General features: G+C 54.8%; 1 protein-coding gene across 3 annotated transcripts; it reads right to left on the reverse strand.

Annotated features, from left to right (window-relative positions):
* Nucleotides 1-10,602: 10,602 nt before the first annotated feature.
* On the reverse strand, nucleotides 10,603-20,639 carry PKDCC (protein kinase domain containing, cytoplasmic). Of its 3 annotated transcripts, none has more exons than XM_004265022.2 (7): nucleotides 19,807-20,639; nucleotides 15,453-15,575; nucleotides 14,586-14,857; nucleotides 13,842-13,921; nucleotides 13,480-13,587; nucleotides 11,685-11,858; nucleotides 10,603-11,489 (listed from the first exon to the last, which is right to left on the reverse strand). In XM_004265022.2, exons 1-7 carry the CDS (start codon nucleotides 20,458-20,460, stop codon nucleotides 11,404-11,406), a joined length of 1,497 nt encoding a protein of 498 aa, XP_004265070.1. In that variant the 5' UTR covers nucleotides 20,461-20,639; the 3' UTR covers nucleotides 10,603-11,403. The 3 variants fall into 3 exon arrangements, with proteins under 3 accessions (XP_004265070.1, XP_033275094.1, XP_033275093.1); XM_033419203.2 differs by having other exon boundaries at nucleotides 14,586-14,770; nucleotides 19,807-20,635; XM_033419202.2 differs by having other exon boundaries at nucleotides 13,480-13,604; nucleotides 19,807-20,635.
* Between the last annotated feature and the right edge of the window lie 377 nt (nucleotides 20,640-21,016).

A 21,016-nucleotide genomic window follows, 5' to 3' on the forward strand; every position in this document is an offset into this window, starting at 1 on the left:
ATGGCTCCAACCGTGGGCCTCTTCTCTGCAAGGCTCCTCCAGCCTGTCTGGGATGGGCTGAGAGCTGCTGCTAACCCCTCTCTCCTCCCAGGTCCATTTCTGTTTGGGAGCATGGGCTGGTTATGAGTTTCTGCTTTTCCATCCTGCCTTCTGTGCACCAGGAAGAAGAGAGAAAAAGAGAAGAGATTTTTAGCCTTTAGGTTGTTAGTGCTCAAGAAGGGCAGAAGGGAGAAGGAGGATGGATTGGACCAATGAGAAGGGCTTCCCCTCCTTGTCCAGCAGTGGAGATAATGGTGGCAAGGTGATGTGGGATCAGAAGCTTTCCTTCAAGGGGTATGGATTGTAGGTAATTGCCGGTCGTGTCTCTGGACGACTTTGGACCCTGGTGGGAAGGTGCTGGTTCTTCTGCTCTGGCCTCTGCCGTGAGCCTCAGCTTCCCTTAGGAGCACAAGATCCCACAAATCCTACTGGGTTCTGCAAGTCGTGATGGGATCAGGCAACGGGGTTGTAGCTGCAAAATGGATCAGGCTTTGTGGGGTTCCAATGGTAGTCTTGGGGTTCTTCCACAGCCATAACTGCCCAACGTGTCATTTACAGATGATCTAAATCATTGAACAGGGCAGTCTGCCTTTTGGTCTTGTCAAGGAAGGAGTTGTTTCAAGGGGAGCCCAGGTGAGAAGGGGACCCTGTGGCAAGGAGCCCCACTCCGAGAGGGAGGGCTGGTGGGGCCCAGGCATGACCTCGGAGTTACACATGTGTGCCCCACATGGTGGGCCATGTGTGCCGCCGTCTGGCCTCTGGAGCCTGCAGGGTCCTCCATGCTCGGAATAGTCTGGATCTGCTGACTTGGCAAAATGGGGTGGTGGGCTGGGCCGCATCTGGAGGGGAGAGGGAAGGAGCCCCAGGTGACTGGGCTGTAGACGGGTTTGCTCGCCCCACGCTGCCGCAGCTTGGAGCTCCCCCCTCCTTCCCCCCAACCAAAAGAGCAGTGTAATTCTCACGTTAAAAGTAAACATCTGGCAGCATCGGCAGTGCCCAAGTAAACCAAGAACTAATAGGAGGCGTTTGTAACCACAGTAGGTCCTGGATCGGGGAGGAGGCAGTGGGTCTCTATGTAGAAGCCAAGCTGGCTACTTGGGGAGCCTCAACTCGTTTGTTTATTGATGGGTGGTTAATTAGTTGATCAATGTACCATTTCCTAGAAGATCTTGTTGGTGCAGTTTGCCATGGCCCCAGGGCAGCAGGGACATCCCATTGACTTTGTGGGGGCCCGATGGTCCATGGTATAGCAGGGACTGGGAACGATGGTCAGTCCTGGAGCGTCAGCTGCCCCTTGCTGCAAGTCCAGGGTCAACTATTCCAGAGAACAGTGGGAAGATCTGTGTGGCAAAGCCAGTGGGGTCACTGCAGGAAAAAGGGCCATTTTCTAGAAGCCAAGTTTGCCTGGGCCCCTTCCTGAGAGAGCGGAAGCAGAGGCCAGCATAAAAGCAGGTAGGATCCCTCTGTGGTCAGTCATGGTGCTAAAGGAGCAGCCAGGGATGAGAGAGAGAGGGAGACAGAGAGAGTGGAGATGAAGCAGAAGAGGAGGTTACATCTTTTTTTTTGGCTGCACTGTGACGCTTGCGGGATCTTTTTTTTTTTTTTAATTAATTAATTAATTTATTTATTTTTGGCTGTGTTGGGTTTTCGTTTCTGTGCGAGGGCTCTCTCCAGTTGTGGCAAGCGGGGGCCACTCTTCATCGCGGTGCGTGGGCCTCTCACTATCGCGGCCTCTCTTGTTGCGGAGCACAGGCTCCAGACGCGCAGGCTCAGCAGTTGTGGCTCACGGGCCCAGCTGCTCCGCGGCATGTGGGATCCTCCCAGACCAGGGCTCGAACCCGTGTCCCCTGCATTGGCAGGCAGATTCTCAACCACTGCGCCACCAGGGAAGCCCAGGAGGTTACATCTTGAGGTCAGTCCTCTGAAGCCGGTAACTGGTGTCAGGGCAGTGGTATTGGAAGAAACTGATAAACACATTGACTGCTCCAATCTGATTGACAACAAGCTGGAAACAGAGTCTGGGCCTGGCTGGTACATCTGACAACTGTGAAGGGCTCAAGGATGAAATTGGGCGTATTTGAACAGCATCAAATCCATTCCTCACAGCCACACTAAATGTAAGTGACAGATGGAGACACAAATTAATATTAAAAATGTTGCCAGCTTTTTCATTCTGGCAAGAGAAATGCTTCTAACTAGGGACAGAGTCACAAGCCTTCATACTTTGAGTACTAATATCCTTCATCACCCTCATCAAACAGCAGGAAGTGGCACAGGGTTCACTGGGGAAGAGTCAATAGAAGAGAGAACACAGGAGGTTTGGTGGCTAAATACTCAGAAATCAAGCTGTTGGCTGTAACTTCAGAAATGGGTTTCATGCTAGAGGTCACAAACTGGCCGCCAGCTGGCTGAGTCCAGCTTGTAGACATGTTCTGTTTGGCCCACAAATGTCTCTACTTTAGTTTTGAATTTGGATTGGTGGCCAAAATGCACAAATCAAGAGAATCACAGAAAACTCCAGCTCCCTTGAAATACCTATGCCCTCAGGCCTAAGTTCTCCAGATGGCGTCAGGCACCACAACTCCCTTTCCTGCTGGACTTACAGTCATTTGTGATTTCAGCTCCTGTTTTAAGCCATCAAACACCTTTTATGAATAAGAGATTTCGTGGAGCTGACTTTCCAAAAGTCCAATTTAAATGGAGGTTATGAAACAAAATGGGAGAGAGATTTTGGTACCACTTTAGGTAAAAAGATTGAGCTTCTCCTTTAATCCATTGAAACAATGATCTAATTGAAATCAATTTTTATTAATCAAGCAACATAACAACATACAAGAAGAGTATAGAAAATTAAAAAAAAAAACTAGGGGCTTCCCTGGTGGCGCAGTGGTTGAGAGTCTGCCTGCCGTTGCAGGGGACACAGGTTCGTGCCCTGGTCCGGGAAGATCCCACATGCCACGGAGCGGCTGGGCCCGTGAACCATGGCCACTGAGCCTGCGCGTCTGGAGCCTGTGCTCCGCAACGGGAGAGGCCACAGCAGTGAGAGGCCTGCGTACCGCAAAAAAAAAAAAAAAAACTAGTTTGTCATCCTTGCAAAATTGTGGTATTCACAACTATTTACAAGAGTTGTGTGTATTCCTTCCAGTCCTTTTCCACTGCATTTTTATATAGTTATATGTCTGGGTTTACATCCTCCTTTTCTCATTTAACACTATAATTTACATGTTTTATCATATTGCTGTATAATCTTCACTTTTCCTTATTCTAAATAATGTTGCAAGGAACATCTGTGTACATTTGAACCTTTCCTTTTTTTTTTTTTTTTTTGGCCACACTGCACGGCACATAGGATCTCAGTTCCCCGACCAGGGATTGAACCCATACCCCTTGCATTGGAAATGTGGAGTCTTAACCACTGGACCGCCAGGGAAGTCCCCAACCTTTCCATATTTGCTGGGAATATATTTTCAGAACTAGTATGAATGAGTTATATGACTTGCACATGAAAGAGTTAACCTGTAAATTCCTAACCCGAAAGGACCCTGTATAAATTTTTTCATCTCAGCAAATTGTTGGAAAGGCTATAGGGAAAAAAAAGGTCACTTCAGCATATGTGATAGGAGTGTGGGTAATTAAAAAAGAAAAATTCAGCATGTGAAGTCCATTCCAGGAATAGCACTATCTTGAGACCCAAGTCAAATAGTACTAAATGTGCTAAGCAGAGGCCTATGTTTAAAGAAGAAACTCATTTGTTCTTAAGAACTGAAAAATGCTGCATAGTTCAACGATGGAGTCAGAAAACTCCGCGTCGCATCAAAGCCTGGTTCAAAAAGATAGGGGAGGCCAAGATACAAGACAAGCTGTCTTTCCCGATTAAAGTATCTTGGTGCCCCAAGTACAGTAGTCATTTCTTAGAACAATGGCTGCCTTTAAAATTTTTTATTGATGGGAGAAAAAAATGACGAAACAAGACCAGAGCATTTAAGGGTAATCTATGTCCTGTAAACAACCTAAAGAGTGGTGTAAACAAGGTGATAGGTCATAAAATGAAATGTGATACAGATAATCTCACGACTATCTCCTGTTCAAGTTCAGATGAATAACAGGGCCTTAAACCTCCATGCAATGGGAAGCAAAGCATACTGTGTGTTTTATTTTGCCTCGTGTCTTTCCCCAAATAAATAAGATTGATTTTATGGAAGGGCAGGACAAAATGAAAGCCCTTTCTTGAGACTGACCTCCGTGCTGAAGATCTGAAGGGCACCAAAAGGGCTTCTGGGAAATGGCCCACAAGTTTTGTTCCCCTGCCAGGCCAGCCGGCAGACCTTCTAAGGGCTGGATTATGGAGCACTTGAGAAACTCCTCCTCCTGTGGAAAGGCAGCCTGTCTTTGGTAAGGAGAAATTGTGCCTCTCTAATCTACTAGAGCTCTTTGAAGGGCCAAAGAAGTGTATGGATAAGGGGGGAAACAGTAGACACACTCTATTTACACTTTCAAGAAGCCTCTGACAGGCTCCACACCAAAGCCTGTTGAGTTGCCTTGGGAATGGGGGTGGGCAGGGGGGAATGTCTGGTGACAAAACGGAACTGACTTTCAGATAAGAAATACAGAGTAAGGATAAGCCTTCCTCTGGATGGAACAGTGTTCACAGTGGGGCTCCTGGTGGGGACTTGGTACTCCTGGGGGACCAGGTTAACTAGCCCTTAGTGATCTGAGATGTGACCGTCAAGCCCTTTGCTTTCATAAGCCACATGTGGAAATTGATCTCATTGCTCTAGAGTCACAGCTCATATATTGCCCCATTGAATTTGTCCATCTTTGTGACATCTCTAGTGACATTGTGAGTTCCTAAAAGGCAGGGGGTATTCTGATATTTTAGTATTCATTGCAGTGACTAGCATTCAAGAAATATTTTGTGGCTTGATCACTAGAGAGACGAGTGAGTGTGCGTTGAAATACCCTGGCTTCCCATGACCCGAGCTCTTTTGTGTAGGAAAATACCAACCAAAGGCTGTAAGCTGCGGGGAGATGCAGGAGTCTCTGCATGGCCCAAGATGTTCATCATGGGCAAGATACGTTGAATAAAATGTTACATGAAAAATAACTTGGGCCTTCCTGGTGGCGCAGTGGTTAAGAATCCGCCTGCCAATGCAGGGGACACGGGTTGGAGCCCTGGTTTGGGAAGACCCCACATGCCGCAGAGCAATGAAGCCCATGCGCCGCGACTACTGAGCCTGCGCTCTAGAGCCCGCGAGCCACAACTACTGAAGCCTGCGCACCTAGAGCCCGTGCTCCACAACAAGAGAAGCCACCGCAATGAGAAGCCTGTGCACCACAACGAAGAGTAGCCCCCGCTCGCCGCAACTAGAGAATGCCTGTGTGCAGCAACGAAGACCCAATGCAGCCAAAAAACAAACAAACAAAAAAAACCCCTCAAATTTCACTTTGTTTTTATTAGGAATGGCACAGAGAGTACACACAAATGTATATATCAGTTTAGAGAAAAGAATATAATCTGTACTTTTGAGGGTGACAGATTCAAAGCTTTCAGTGACAGCCCAAGAAAGGGTTTTGGGTCAACTCTGATCCAATGCTTCTTAACCTATGATTCATTATCACATGCCCCACATCCCTATCCAATACTCTTGTGGATACTTTTCTCCTAAATGCTACCACCCCCATGGAATTTTAGTAGCTCAGTTATATTGCATGTCTCTTTAGGCATCCATTATGATATCTAAGATTTTTTCATCTCCCAAGAACCAAGTTTTGTCTCCCTGATGAGAATGTATGCTGTAGACGACTCCCTGAAGGTTTGGTCCCGTGTGTTCTTTTATCCAAACAGAACAGCAAAGAGCTGGATATCTAAGAATGGAACTGGGAGTAAAAAAAAAGAGAAGTCTTCTCTTGCCCTTTCCTCAAACAGGAAGCTCAAACAGGAAGTGGGACGGAGTGCTAGGTGTATTCCTCTTGCCCCTCCCCATCGGCAATCTCCCCTTCTCCACCCTGCTGTCTTAGAGGCTTGACAGTTACAGACCTCACATCTAGCTCCCTCTGGCTTCAAAGAGAGCTCAGCAGGAGATGGAGGGGTGGGGGAAGGGAGGCTGGAGAGTGAGGGGAGACTGGCTCCCTCCTTGTGAGGTCATCCTGTCTGGCTGTGTCCTTCGGTCACTTGACTCCTCCTAGGTTCTCCTACTGGGTTCTGGTAGCAGGTCCTACTCCCTTCCCTTGGGTAGAGATGGTAACAACTCTATTTTCACTAGTTCCAGGTTATAACCCCCATGGGGTTCCCTTGTACCCACGTATTTGTAAACATATCCAATGTTCCTTGTGCTCTCCATTTCCTGTTGAGACCCTGAATGATTGACACGGGGGGTAGGGGAGGTCTGGTTACTGTACCTCAGGAGGAACCTGCTGGAGCTGGAATGAGGCTAGCAGAGGGCAGGCGAAAGGCTGGCGGGGGGTTGGTTAAAATGGGGCAGGAGGAGGAGGAGAAGGCATCACTGCCCTAAAAAAGGAAGCTGGGGCTTCCCTGGTGGCGTAGTGGTTGAGAGTCCGCCTGCCGATGCAGGGGACACGGGTTCGTGCCCCGGCCCGGGAAGATCCCACATGCCGCGAGCGCCTGGGCCCGTGAGCCATGGCCGCTGAGCCTGCGTGTCCGGAGCTTGTGCTCCACAACGGGAGAGGCCACAACAGTGAGAGGCCCGCGTACCACCAAAAAAAAAAAAAAAAAGGAAGCTGAAAGGGGCCTTGATCTGGTTTGTGGAATGAGGTGGTGGAAAATGAACTTCTCCCTACATGGTCATCAAGGATCCACTACAGCTTGAGAGGTAATTTTAAGAAATATCGTGGTCCATCTCCCTCACATAGTTGGCACTGATGTGGCTCCTTCCCCCGCCCAAGGCTGTAGCCCTGGCTTGCCTTCACAGAGAGGTGAACGAGGAAAATGGAAGACCTGCACGACTGACCTCAAGGCGGCGCTTAAAGTAGGTCGGGCTCTGTGGGGACATCCTCACCCTTATGGGATGAGGCCAGAGAAGTGGACCTGGTCTCCTTAAATTGCCCTCTGGGTTTCCCATCAAAGGCAGAGTGTGAGTCTGGGAATCCTTCCCAAGGGAAGAGGCAGGTCTGGGCGGATCATTGATCTTGTGGGTTCAGGGGGCGCTATGCTCCTGGGCGAGACAGTGGGTAGAGGGGAAGGATCACAGGCTTCCAGGGGCGATCACCTAGGCTTGAATCCCACCTCCTCACCTCTCTGGACCATCCCCCGTCTCACAGAGCTGCCATGAGGATTAGATGAGAAAGTGCACAGAAAGGCAGCCGGGCCCCCCTTCCTAGCCGATTAAAAGTCTCATGTTCTGAGCCCGCCAAGCCTCTTCCCGGCTCTTCCCCTGGGAGCAGGGGGCAACCAAGCCTCACAGGCTCCCGGCTCCAGAAGCCACAGAGTGAAAGTAAGAAGCTTGTTGTCATGGATGGGGGTGGGTGGGCACATTATCTTGAAGCCTCCTAATCCCATTTTCTGCTTTCATGTTAATCCTTTCATGTTAATCCTCTTCCACACTCAATCTGCCACACTCAACTCCCAGGGCACCGACCCGGAGAGAGAGCCGGGTTCCACCTCCTCCAGGCAACGGCAGTGCTCCCTGGTGTGGGTGCTGGAGGTGGAGTGTCGGGGGACAGTCTGGCTGTGCCTGGGTCCTCCCCAGCTGACCTGGATACTCTTGTAGGCCAGGCCTTGGATGATTGTGGAGGGCTCAGCTCACTCATAACAATAACAATGACGGTATCAGTATTTCCTAAGTACTGTTTGCTGACCCTGGCTAAGACTTTTTTTTTGCGGTACGCGGGCCTCTCACTGTTGTGGCCTCTCCCATTGCGGAGCACAAGCTCCGGACGCACAGGCTCAGCGGCCATGGCTCACGGGCCCAGCCGCTCCTTGGCATGTGGGATCTTCCCAGACCAGGGCACGAACCCGTGTCCCCTGCATCGGCAGGTGGACTCTCAACCACTGCGCCACCAGGGAAGCCCTGGCTAAGACTTTTATGTATGTAATTTCGTTCAATTCCCATGACACTCCTGTGAAGCAGGTATCATAAATCTGAAATTTGCAGGTTAGGAGATGGAGGCTCAGGGAGTCGTCCCGGCCCAGATCACACAGTGAGCAAAGAGAAAGACTGGCCAGAATTCCTCCAGAACCTCATGGGGGACCAGTGGCAACACAGGCCCTTTCGTGTTGCTTCCTACTCCTCCAGCCCTGGAAAGGGCCCACCTCCCTCCTCTGGTCCTATCACCTGAGGCTTCTGTTGGGCGAATGCATTTCTTCCATGCACTAGATCTTGGTGTCACTGGCTGTGCAGTGGAGTGGAAAGAACGTAGACTTTGGGGTTGGCAGGGATGGGTCCGGCTTCCTCAGGAAGGGAACAAGATGTTCCCAGGAGCTGAACGTTTTCCAGGGACACAGGTGGCTATGTGGAAAGGGCCATCTGGGGGGAGGATGATTCTGCCTCCGGCTTTCACTCTCTACCCCATTCCTTTCAGGGCACTCCACCACTTCTCCACCCCCAGCTGCAAATGCCCCTTTCTACTTTGCAGGACTGAGCCTGGCCATTTTTGCCCCCCTGATATAGGTTTGGAGGCAAGGCTCACTCCACTGAGGAAGCAGCTGTTTACCACCCCTTTAGCTACCTGTGGGTGAGTCTTTCTAAGAAGGTTTGATGCACTTTGGACCTCCATTTGAGTTTGGCACACACTCAGAGTATGGGCTCCCTGACTCTGACTTAGATTCCTCTTACAGCAATTCTCCCTCCAGAACAGGCTTGGAAGTTAGGGCTGGGTTTGAATGCTCATTAAATCCCTTTGCAGCTGTGACCTGGGCTTCGGTTTTCAGGTCTGTAAAACTGGAGTGATAATCACACCTTGACGAGGCCACAGCCTGTGCCTCTCCACGGGCCAGTGAACCCCTCCTCTGGAAGCCCAGAGGCAGTGGCTGGTTCATCTTCAGCCTTCGCTTTCCTCACTGAGTCACACAGTTCCTGAGCCTGCGGGTCTCTCTGCTGACTGTAACCAGGGTCTTTGTTCCCCTCTGGATAGCACAGACCCCGCAGACCTTCCTGCCCCAGCCCTGTGGAACCCCCTTGGGTCCAGCATGGTGACGTGGTTCTCCTGTCCTCAGAGCTCCACAGACTGGTGGGCAGTTGAACAACAGAGGGCACTGTAAACTCTAACACTGGCTAGCAAGGGGTAGGCTACCCGTGCGGTAGCGTGTGAATTCAGCTGAGGAAAGAGCTCTGGAGGCTGATGGAAGCCGAGTTCCTCCTGGGAGGGGTGGGACTGAGAGTGGTGAGCGTGGGCAGGACATGGCTTGGTTGAATCGTGGTGTGAGGTTCTGTGGAGGCTCTGACCCTCCCCGCCCTCCACCATCACCAAGCCCAGGTAACCAGAGGCAAGATGTAGGACGTGTGGGCTGGGCATGGTGGTGGCAAGGTGCAACCCTGAGGGTCTGAGTGGGCGTCCACGATGAGGACTCCAGAGCTAACATCGGCTCTTCAACCACTCCGAACTACGGGGATGTCCTGTTCATGAGAAATTTCACCGACTGCATCTGCTGAGAAAACACTGGGTTCTGAGTTGAACTTTGGTTATTCTTTTTAAAGCCCTCAAAGGCTTGTGCACGTTGAGAATACTCTAGAAGTAGAATGGTGTACAGGGGAGAAAATGTGGGATTTCAAGTTAGAAGACTTGCATCCACGCTGGGGCTCTCTCTGGCCTCACTGTGATCTTGAACTCTTTCACTTTGGGCTTCCATATACTCGGGCCTTTCCCTGTTAGACCCTCCCTCCCAAAACCCAGGAAGAGGGGACCGGGCTTTCCATTGACTTTTCTGTCTCCCCACTTTCCATATATTTATTTCTTGCTCAAAGAAAGACTCTGAGGGCTTCCCTGGTGGCGCGGTGGTTGAGTCCGCCTGCCGATGCAGGGGACACGGGTTCGTGCCCCGGTCCGGGAAGATCCCACATGCCGTGGAACGGCTGGGCCTGTGAGCCATGGCCGCTGAGCCTGCGCGTCCGGAGCCTGTGCTCCGCAACGGGAGAGGCCACAACAGTGAGAGGCCCGTGTACAGCAAAAAAAAAAAAAAAGAAAGGCTCTGAGAAAGGCAAGTGTGCATTACCACGTGGTGGGCAGTGGTGATGATGGCCAGGCCCAATCCTGCACAGAGGCAAAGCTGACCTGAGTGGAGGCTGCCCAGAGCACCCTGGCGTGGCTGACATTCCACCGTTAGGACATGAGTCCTCTGGGTAAAGGCTTTGTATAGAAGAAGCGAGTGTGTGTTAAAATTTTAACCTTGTTAGTCCCTCCTGTCTTTTGTTAGGACATGGATGTGGAGGGCCAAGGACGGAGACGGGAACCATGGGAGCAGGGCCTGAACACACACTGTGCCAGCTTCAGTGTTTGCATGGAGACTTCACTCCTTCATCACACGCTGCCCCCGCCCCCAAACAGACACCAAAGACAAAACTGAAGACGAGAAAGGCAGCCCAGGAAAATGCGGCTTGAGAAGAGCCCTTGCCATGAAATGTCCTTTTATTAATTGATTTTTTTTTCTTACAAAAATAAACATTTTAATGAACAAGAAGTACAAAAGCTTCTGGATATACAAACACCAGGAGCGGGGAGAGGCTGCTTTTGGCTGCTTTGCGGCTTTCACTGAAAGCAAATGAGGCAGAAAGGCCCCGGCCCCACCCCCGCCCCAGGTCCTGGCTCAAACTGCTACCTGCCCCTCAACCCCATGACCTGGCTCATACCTCGCGTGCTCCTGTGCCCCTGCTCCTGGGCTGGCCGGTCAGCGCCCCTGTCGGGCCCAGAGGCGGCCTCCCCCGGTACAGAATCACCCATCTCCCGGAGCATCCCTTCAAGTCTCCAGTCTGGAGCTTGGCTAAGAGAACACTCTGTGACTGACTGTCCCCACGCGGCCCCCGCCGGGCCATGGCACAGGCAGCAGCAACGGCAGCAGGGTCTCTGGCTACATTCTCGCGCTACAAACACAGTGATGGGGCTGCCCACAGAACTGTCCCAGTGAGGGGCAGAGCCCCCAGTGGCGAGACCGTCCTGAGCCTCGCTGGCAGCCCCGAGGGTGAGAGGGGCAGTCAGCCCTCCGTGATTCCTGCCCTGGAGCCAGCAGTCCCAGACCTAGACTGGTAAACTCACATTTTAACATGTGGCATTATTGCACGTTGTCCTGGTCACCTCGGTCTGTCGGGGATGTCAGCCTTGTCTGCAGGGGTGCCCAGGTGACATACAGTGCTGCCAGTGCAAGTCACAGGCAAGCCCAGCTGGCAGGGATGGTCAGCTGAGCCCACAGACAGGTCAGCCAGAGGCCCTCACATATGTGGTCTTGCTGGGATCAGGGACCACGTGGCTCCATCCTGTCTTGAAAAAGACTAGTTGCCGACCTGGGGGCAGAGGTAAGAGGTAACAGGACTGGATGATTCTCTCCCTGGACGCAGGGCCACTCTCCTCATAACGCAACTGCCCTGAGGACACTTGTCTTCTCACCATCGCTGGCTTCTGATGGGGGACCGCTACCTGTCAATCTCTTCCGGGGAGTCCAGTCACCTCCCTCAGGATGTCCTTTCCCACTGGCTCACCTGTCCAAGTGGTCTGGTTGGTGACCACAAAGGCCTGGCACTGGGCATGGCTCTCACAGATGTCCACAGCCTCGGCCAGGTTGAACACTGAAAGCAGGCAGCTTCCGTGGTGGTAGGATGGCCAGCAGCGGTAGTCTTCCTGGGGGATGGTACTGCCTGGGAGGTGCTGGTACTCTGTGGGTTGGGGATGGAGCTCAGATGAGAACTCTCCGTGCCCAGGGGTAAGGGCTGGGGTCGCTTTCTTTAAAGGGCTGTGAGCCACATTTCCTAGGTGAGGGCTGAAATCCGGCCCAGTCCTCCTAGCATGGAGTTGAAAGCAGCTACCACTGTGAAACTGGGATGACCACACAGGAAAGGCAAAGCTCAGGTTGACTTTTTGGGAGACACACGTCTCCCATATATAAGGGCACACAACTCGTTCAGGCTACACATGACGGCGGGCACAGGCATGGGATAAGTGCACACACAGAGCCATCGGCTGACCAGGAAGATTGCTGAGCTCAGAACATTTTAGACATTTAAAGCCGGGCTTCTCAAACTTCAATGTGCATGTGAATCTCCAGGGAATCTTGTTAAAATGCAGATTCTGATTCAGAAGGTCTGGGGTGGGGCTTGGGAACTGGCATTTCCAACCAGCTTCTGGTGCTGCTGGTTGGCAGACCACACTTTGAGTGGCAAAGAGTTTAGAGCTGCCCTTTGGTCCCATTTCCTCCTGGCCTTGGGGAGAGAGGCTAGGCCAGTTCCTCGGACAGGGGGTCAGTCATCGAGTTTTTGAAGTTCAGAGGCGTGCAAATGAATGTAAAACACAAAAAATGACCATTTGGGAATCCACACCTTGAGTATTTGGGGCAGAGGCTGGAGGAAGAATGTGAAATCTCCCCATTTCACAGAAAGAGCCCCACAGAAGGCTCTGAAATCTCCTCAACCCAGAAGCTGCTTAGCCGCAGGCCTCCTGTTCCCGCGAGTCTTTCCCGCTGCCTGGGGAGCCCCGGCTCTGGACTGATAATGCAGAAGCCCTGGGCCTCCGGCCACCCCGCCCTCCTGCCTCCGTCTTCTACCAGGGACTAGACCAAAGTCCAGGGCTGGCTGTGATTTATAGCCCCATAAACAGCGTCCGCAGGGACAGAGCCAGCCATTGTTCACCTCGTTAAACTTTATTTACAGGGCTAACGAGGGCTCCCCCACCCTTAAGACTGGCCAGAGCTCCTTGAATACAGAGGCTGCCCATCCCTCGCCCCCCTGCCAACCATGCTAAACCCCAGGGCCTCAGCAGGAGAGACCACAGCCCACAAGCCGTGGCTAGAACTCTCTCTCTGCCCTGGAGCTTCTTAACTGGTTTCAGTGTGGAGCCCCTTCTCCACCTCCAGCCACCCTCCCAGCCCCAGAAGGGCGAGGAAGGAAAGAGTAGCAAACATATATTGTGTTCAAGCTGTGTAACAGGAAACGAGTTAACTGCTGTCACACATTTCACCTGCCATTTAATCCCCATAAGAATTCTGAGGCAGGTAATACTGAACCCAATTCACTGATGAGGAAAGTGAGGCTCAAGGTGTAAGTTAACTTGCTCATAGTCACGCAGTCAGTACCCAGTGGGGTTTGCAGCCACCCAGAGAAGGGGTGTCAGCGCCCACCCCCCAGTTCAAGGCACAATTATAGTTGTTCTAGCTCAGTCGAAGTGAAAGGTAAACAGCGGTCTCAGAGGGAGGATGAGCCACTTCCCCGATTAGGGGAATCACCCACCCTCGCACCTGTTCCCCACCTCCCCAGCCCCTGGATCCTCGCCGGGGCCACTCACCGGCTCTGCCGGCCTCCGTGGAGTTCTGCAGATACTGCCCGCTTCGGTACAGGTGCAGCACCTTCTCCAGCTGGGCCAGGGTCTCGTCCACCCCCCAGGTGAGCTCTCCTGCAGAGTGCACGGTGCTGTAAGAGGGTACCTGGGCTCCTACTTCTCCCTGAGGTAGGCAGCCAGCTGCCTTTCCCCCCTCCCTCTGGAGCCTGGGCCCCGATGACCGGAGGCCTGGGCACTGAGTTTGCCACAGAATGCCACTTTGGGAAATGATGTTTCTGGACCATGTGCTGCCCTGGGTCATTCTTATGCCCATGCTTGCTGGGGGTGGGAGATGGTGACGGGAGGCAGGTGGGCACTGGAGAGCATACCTGTGGCATTGACAATGCTGTCCAAGAGAGGCCGTAGTGAGGGTGGGGCACTATGGGGCAGGAGGTATGTGAAGAAAAACCTGGGGCAGAGAGAAATCAGGGGCTTAGTGCTTCAGCCTTTGGGGACATATCCTTCTTCTACCCCAACTTGGGACAGAACCCCAACCTGGCCAGGGAGCCTGCTCTGTCAGGCTAACCAACTGGGCCTATACCCCCAGAGTGTGCCAAGGAGTCTATTCAGACTCAGGGTCGGGGTCTGGGCACATGCTAAGGCCACAGGTAACCTCATACCAAACTGAAATCTGAGGTCTGTTTTCCCCACCCGTCCCAGGGACCTTCCCACCCCTCAGCCCCGCATTATCGCCCGGCTGACCCGTGTCACAGCAGCCCCATGGCTTGGCTCTATGAGGAGCTTCCAGAGGTGAAGGGCCAGGGGAGGAAGGGGCAGGGCCTGTCCCACCAGCCCTAAGCTCTGAGTCTGACACTATTTTAAGAAGCCTCCAGCTGCCACCCCCAACCCAGATTCTCCTTGGGGCTGACTATTTTTAGCCTCATGGTCAGGAGCCTGAATGTTCCCTTCTTGAAGGGGTGGAGGCCTTCCCCCGCCCCTGCTACTCCGCTGGTCATGGCTGCGTCTGGCTGGCCTCCTGGACCCCATGCTGGCTCCCTCCCTGCGAGCCCCCACCCCCACCCCGGGCTCCCGCTCCCTCGCCGCCGGCCTTCCTGAGTGGAGATGGAGGTCACCTGTAGGCATTGTAGAGGTTGCGTTTCTCATTCATGGCCTCGCACCAGCCCTGGGCTGAGCAGGGCAGGGTGAAATTCCTGGCTGGGAACTCGAGTGTGCAGTCAGCGCTGCCTGTGCACGGTGTCTCCTCCACGCGGGCGTCATCCAGATCCGTCACCTTCAGTTCCCCATCCACCAGCACGAACTGTCGGGGGCGGAAGTCCAGCAGAGTGACCGAGCCCAGCGGGGAGTGGGCCAGGTGGTGGAGGAGGCGGCCCAGGCTCAGGCAGATCTGAGGGGCAAACACCAGGCTGCTCACGGCTTCTCTCCTGGAAGGGTGCCTGGGGGCTCCCCGCTTTGGTGCTCTGGACTGAGCTTGGGGGTTTGCCTTTTTCTTCAAGGCTCTGGAGCTCACTAAGGACTGAGGCCTGGGGCCTTACTGAGCAAGCCAGCGATTTTCTATTACCCCCGGTGGGCCTGACCCTGAGGGTAACATGGAATAAGTGGGAAATGGGCAGTCTGGGCATAGAGCATATCCTCCCTGAAGCTGCATCTTCAGTGTGGTTTCTGTGCAGTGTATGCAAATAGAGGGAGGGTCGAGATGACCTTAAGCTCTTTTCTAGTCTTAGGACACTGGCCCTCCTGCAGCCAGGCTGAGAGTATGTGTGAGTGTGTGTGTCAGGGCGGCAGGAGCACAAAAACCTCAGGATCCTCTTTGCCTCGTTTCTTTTTTTAACCCTTTGGCCGATGGCCGAGTCAGCTTTGCTCCATCCTTCCCTCCCTCTCCCTCAACTGAGGAGGAGTTGAAGCTGCTCTGGAGATCTGGCCTTCTAAGGGAGAACCATCGCAGCAAGGAGCCCGGGGCCCTGGCCCTCTTCCCTGCTCACTCGGAAGCGATCCTCCCAGGAAGTCTGCAGCAGCTGGATCATTTCCACAGGGGCGCCCAGCTCCGTGATGGTGGTCAGGGTGTCTGGGATGTCCTCGCTGTCCTGGTAGCAGTAGCCATAGAGCTGGAAGAGGCCCAGGCGGGTCATGAGGTCACAGGATGGGAGTGGGGACAAGGAAGGGCTGGGTTTTCACATGCCCCCCACCCTCCCATCCCTAGGTCTCTGCTTCAGCTCGGGCCAGAAGAGAATAGCAACGTTGCCTGGGAAGCCTGCCCTCTGTCCCAGCAGCCAGAGTTCCTACTGATTCCATCAGCCCCTTACCTCTGGCCACTCAGGTAAATGGGCAGGTCTGGCCAACTTGTGTTAACCATGTGCCAGGCACTGTGCTAAATGTTTTATAAGCAAAACTCAATTCTTAGAATAACCTTAAAAGAGCATAGTAGGTACTATTAGTGTCTCCAATTCACATGTAAGGAAACCAACTCAGAGAGGTTAAGTTACCTCCCCAAGGCCACACAGCTAAGAATTGCAGGAGCTAGGATTCAAATTTATGTTACTCTGATTCCACAGCCTTGTTCTTTCCATGAGTACTATTTGCTAATCGCCCAGCCAACAAATGGATGTTATACCTCCTCCCCTGCTCTAATCCTTGTCTTTGCTTCATCATTTTCACTTTCTGGCACCTTCATTTTTCCTCTGCTCTGGTCTTTCTGGAGGAAAAGCAATCTCCCTTGGGATTGGTAACAAGTGTCGATCAGAACAAAAAGTATCCAAGGGGCATATCACTGGGTGTTCTCTGCATAGCTGGTGGGCAGGGCAGGGTGGGGTGGGGTCACCCATATCAACTGGGGGAGTAGTAAGGGTGGTTCCTGGGGAAGGTCAGTTCTTTGAGGGCAGGGTCACAAGGGCCGGCCCGCTCCATGTGATCTGGGGGAGGGGCTCCGTACAGCTCAGCTGGCCAGGGGCTTCTGGGAAGCACAGCCTCACTCTGTCACTGACACCTCAACCAGCATCCACAGAGATCTCTGCTTCTCCCAGTCTCTCCCACCATGCTGCACATCAGCTAAGGATCAGCCGGTGCTCAAAACAACCAGCACCCTGTAGGGAGGAGGAACACAAAGGCTGAGTTGTCTGGGCCAGAGTGGGAAGAGGGGAGGGCTGCACGATGGGGGGTGCCGGTGGGGTGAGGCGGCAGGGGAGTCAAGCCCCTGGGCTAGATGTCCCTGCACACCGTCACCCTTCACACCCTTCCCAGCTCCACTCCAGGTCCTTATATGCTCCCTTCCATCCCAGGAGTGCCCTTGCAGCTCCCCGTCCCTGGAGCCAGCTACCTCAGTCCTGCTGGCACGAGGGAAGGCATGTCTCGGTGTCGCTTTCAGATCACTAGGGCTGCAGCTTGGGGGGGGTCAGGGGGAAATCCCCGGGGCCCCCTTCTTCCCTCTCTCTCTACCCTCCCCACCCCACATCAGCCCAGGGAGACCCCAGACCCCAGTGGGGCAGAGGTAGGGGTGAGGTAAAAGGAGCAGCCCTGGAGCCTGGTTCTCATTTTCTTGCCCAGAGTCTGAGCCTTTGTGGGAAACTTCTGAAGGTTATTAAACACCCGGAGGTCGTTAAATGCGCTGTTAACGAGGTATTAATCAACACCCCTCAGGAAAAAATAAAAAGACACCATTAACTCCCCCCCCCCCCCAGGAAGCCTGAGGCTGAGCATTTCAGTCGAATCTTTTGTTCCTTTGGGAGAAGAAATATACTCTAGCAGGGCCAGAATCAGGGCCCAAGTAGGCCTGGGGCCCCATCTGAGGCCTGAGGCCCTGGGAACGACAGTGATGCAGGGGAGGGAAGACCCTTGTGCCCTTTGACCCTGGGCTATAGAGGCATCTATCACGTGAGGGAGTGGTGTGTGTGTGTGCGCGCATGTGTGTGTGTGTGTGTGTGAGAGAGAAAGAGACAGAGAGAGAGAGAGAGAGAGAGAGAGAGAGAGAGAGAGAGAGAGAGAGAGGGAGGTGGGTTGGGGAGGGGTCACAGAGATGGATGGAGAGATCTCGCCCAGGCAGTCCCCGGACTGAGCAAGCTCTGAGAAGGGCCAGTGGGACATGCTATCCTGGCCCTTTTCTATTAGAACCAGCACCAACTTCAGGGCTGCCAGAGAGGCTGAGGGGGCCTCGGGGAGCGGGAAACACTCTCTGGCTCCTCCCCGGTTCAGCAAACAGTCGAACAGTTTTGAAATTTTAAACGATTAAGACGTATTAAAACAACATTATTTCTAGTTCCCTGCACACCAGAACTGGAGCCTCCTGAGCAGGAAGTCCCCCAGGCAGGCTTACCTGGAGCAGAGGTGGCATTGCTGAAGAAGCCAGAGGGATACTGGCCTGGGGGTTGGGGGACGAATGTAGGAGACCCGATACCAAGGCAGTCCCGAAATTCACACCAAGGTAGCTCTACCTCCCCGTAATGGTAGCTTTTCACCTCTCCCCTGGCAGAAAGGACCTGGCACCCTCTCCATCTTGTAACACTTCTGTCCTAGGGCAACTAACCCCAGTCTCCGACCCTGTAAGAGTAACACAGCCAACCCAGTCTCGGTCTAGAGAGAACGAGTGAAAACTATTCAGTTGTAATTTTTTCCCCTTTGGCACCTTCAGCATTGGGCTGGGGGCCTGACATATGCGTGAGGGCGGTTAGCTGGATGCTCGTCTTGAAGTTTGGGTGGGGTAAGAGAGGGCGGGAGAAGTTCCTTAAGAGACAGGAAAGCGCATCAAACCTCAAATCCCTTGTAAGGGAGGGGGGTGGGGTCTTGAGTCAATTAACTAACACTTAATATCCTGCTAACACACTCAAGACCTTCTCCACTGCCTCAGAATCTGGCCTACACCCCAGGTTTCCAAAAGGTTCCCAGGAGCTCCTGGGAAGCAAAGAGAACAAGATCCTCCCAGTTAGAAGGGCCACGTGACCCACTGCTCACTCCCTGTAGCTCCAGTGTCAGCCGTGCAACAGTTGGCTGACACTGGAGCGTAACCACCCATAACTGTTGGCTCTGCCTGACCTTCTGCAACCAGTTCAGGGCCCAGGACCCAGTCAACGTGTGTCTGACCAGGGCTGGAGTAGCCCAGGGAGACTGGGAGCCAACAGTAGTATAAACAGCTCTCTGGCTTCTCTCTCCTATTCTGCCAGGCCTACCCAGATCTGGTGTCCAACTCACTCCTGAGGAAAGGACGGAAGGATTCCTGGGTTTCTGACCAGTTCTGCCGGGTGCAGAAAGGTTAATTTGAGTGGGCTAGGAGGTGGAAGGTGTGGGCAACATTCCTCAGCTGGGGAGTCTGAACAAACCCTATGCTCAGCGGGCCAAAAGCAGCCAGGGATTCCCCTCTCAGTCCGCTCAGACATGTGCTAAGGGAACGGTTAGTCTAATCCTAGGGCTGACTCAAGGACCGAGGAGAGCTGGGGGAGAGGAGAAAGTGGGTGTGTTAGGGCAGTGCTGGGACTATGAGAGGCCCCCTCTCTTAGTCTAGCCCGGAGGGAACAAGGTTGGGTCTCATCTTTCCCCTCTGTCCCCCAGTGAACGGGAGAGACAGAGTCCCATCTAGTAGGAACCTGGGCATCTGGTCTTCTCAATCTTCCAGCCTCTTGGCCACATTTGTTCAGATAATGTGACATGCAGACCCTCAGGTCCCCAGCCTGTCCCCCGAGCATTGAGCTAGGACCCCGAGGCTTCCTCAATACTTCCAAAGCCTACTTTGAGGCCAGGGTCTCTTCTGGGAAGGGCCATGCATTTTCTGGCCTACTATCCAATCCCCTCCAGTCCTTTCAGCAGCTTCTGGGTGGAGTACGGGATATTCTCTGGGAATCAAGCCTGGTCTTTTTCTAGCTCTTCCCAACCCCATTGCAGTTCCACCCCAACTTCAAAGCCAGACAAGTCACTGGAAGTTGAGAGAAGTGGGGTTCAGATTCCATCAAGAAAGGGGACCCTATCACTGCAGTTGGGACCCTGACTCAGGGATGACCTCTGTTCATTGTTTTGGCTGGGGTCCCTTCCCCGGTGCTCAACACCCCAGCTCCAGCCAGAAGCAGGGTCCTAAGCCCGAATGGACCCCCACCCCTACCCCGAGTCTGGGGACCCTCTGTCCTGTCTTCAAGAGATACGGTTTGGAAGCTGAGAAACCCGGGAGTCTCTCCATAACGGGACGCCCACCCAAGCAGGGTGGTGTAATGGGAAGCTGCCACGGTCCGGGTTCTGCCCCTATCTTAGCCTGGACAGTCATCAGGGCTCCGTTAAGACCAAGGCTTCTCTTCCAGCCCGAGTGGTCGGGCACTGGCACGTCCAGCCAGCACCCTTATCCCTGCACCCGCCCCCTCGTACCTGCAGCACGTTGGGGTGCCGCAGCCGCTCCAGCAGCACCATCTCCTTGAGCAGCTTGTGGGCCGCCAGCCGATAGCAGCCCCTCCGCGCCCCGAACTCGCGCACACAGCTGCCCAGATCGTGGCCGCTGAAGTCCACCGCCTTGAGCGCCACCGCGACGCCGCCGGGCAGGCGGACCCGGTACACGGCCTTGGTGTAGCCGGAGCCCACGTACTGTGCGCCGGACACGTTGCGGAGCGCGGCGCAGCCCAGGCGCGGGCCCGGGCCGGAGGAGCCCGGGCCGGGGGAGCCCGGGCCAGGAGCCGGGGGCCAGCCCGGAGCGCCGTCGGGCAGGGGCCGGGCCCGCGGGGGGCGGGGACGCTGCAGGCCCGGGCCGCCCGGAGCTAGGTCCATCAGGCGCCGCCGCTCCGGCCGGCCGGCCCCGGGACCGGGGCCCCCGCGGGAATAGCGCTGCACCTCCTCGTAGCGCGCTCGGATCTGACGGGCCAGCTCCCCGCGGCCCCCGCGACGGCCCGGGCCCGGGTCTGGCGAGGGCCCGGGGGACTGGCCTGGCCGCGGAGGCTCCGAGCCCGGTGCGAAGAGCACGTTGAGGACCGAGCCCAGCAGGAAGGAGGCGCAGAAACCCGCGGCCACCGCGGCCCGCCGGCGCCGCATCGCTCCCCTCCCCCCGGCCGGCCGGCCCCGCGCGGCTCCCCGGCCGCGGCCCCGGGAGGCTCAGGCTCCGAAGCGGCTACGCTCTGCGCCCCGCGGGTCCCCTGCCCAGCCCGCGCGCATGGCCCCGGCGGCCCCGACCCCGGCCCCTCGCGGGCTGCACATCGGCCTGACACTTGCCTCCCTCCCGCCCTGCCCCCGCCGCTTATAAGGCCCTGAGCCGCCCCCGCCCCCTCCGCCTCCGCCTCCCAGCTCCCGGCCAGAGCCCATCCTCGGCGCCGCCCCCTTCGGCTGCCCGGCCCGGCCTTCCCCGCTGACTGACAGCGGGACCTCCTCCCGCGGCCGTCCGGGCCTGGGAAGCGGCGCGGAGGCGGCTCCGGCCCTGCCCAGCCCGCGGCCCCCGAGCTCCGGCCGGCGAGAAAGGGAGGGGGCGGCAGCGGCCCCGGGACGCGCGGGGGCTCGGGCCCAGCGCAAGGGCGGATAATGGGGTCGGGGCGGCCAGATAACGGGACCGAGAGGCGGCTAACGGAGCCGGCCGGGCAGGGTGGGGGGGAAGATG

Source organism: Orcinus orca, chromosome 13 (assembly GCF_937001465.1).
Source record: "Orcinus orca chromosome 13, mOrcOrc1.1, whole genome shotgun sequence".
Lineage (NCBI taxonomy): Eukaryota > Metazoa > Chordata > Mammalia > Artiodactyla > Delphinidae > Orcinus > Orcinus orca.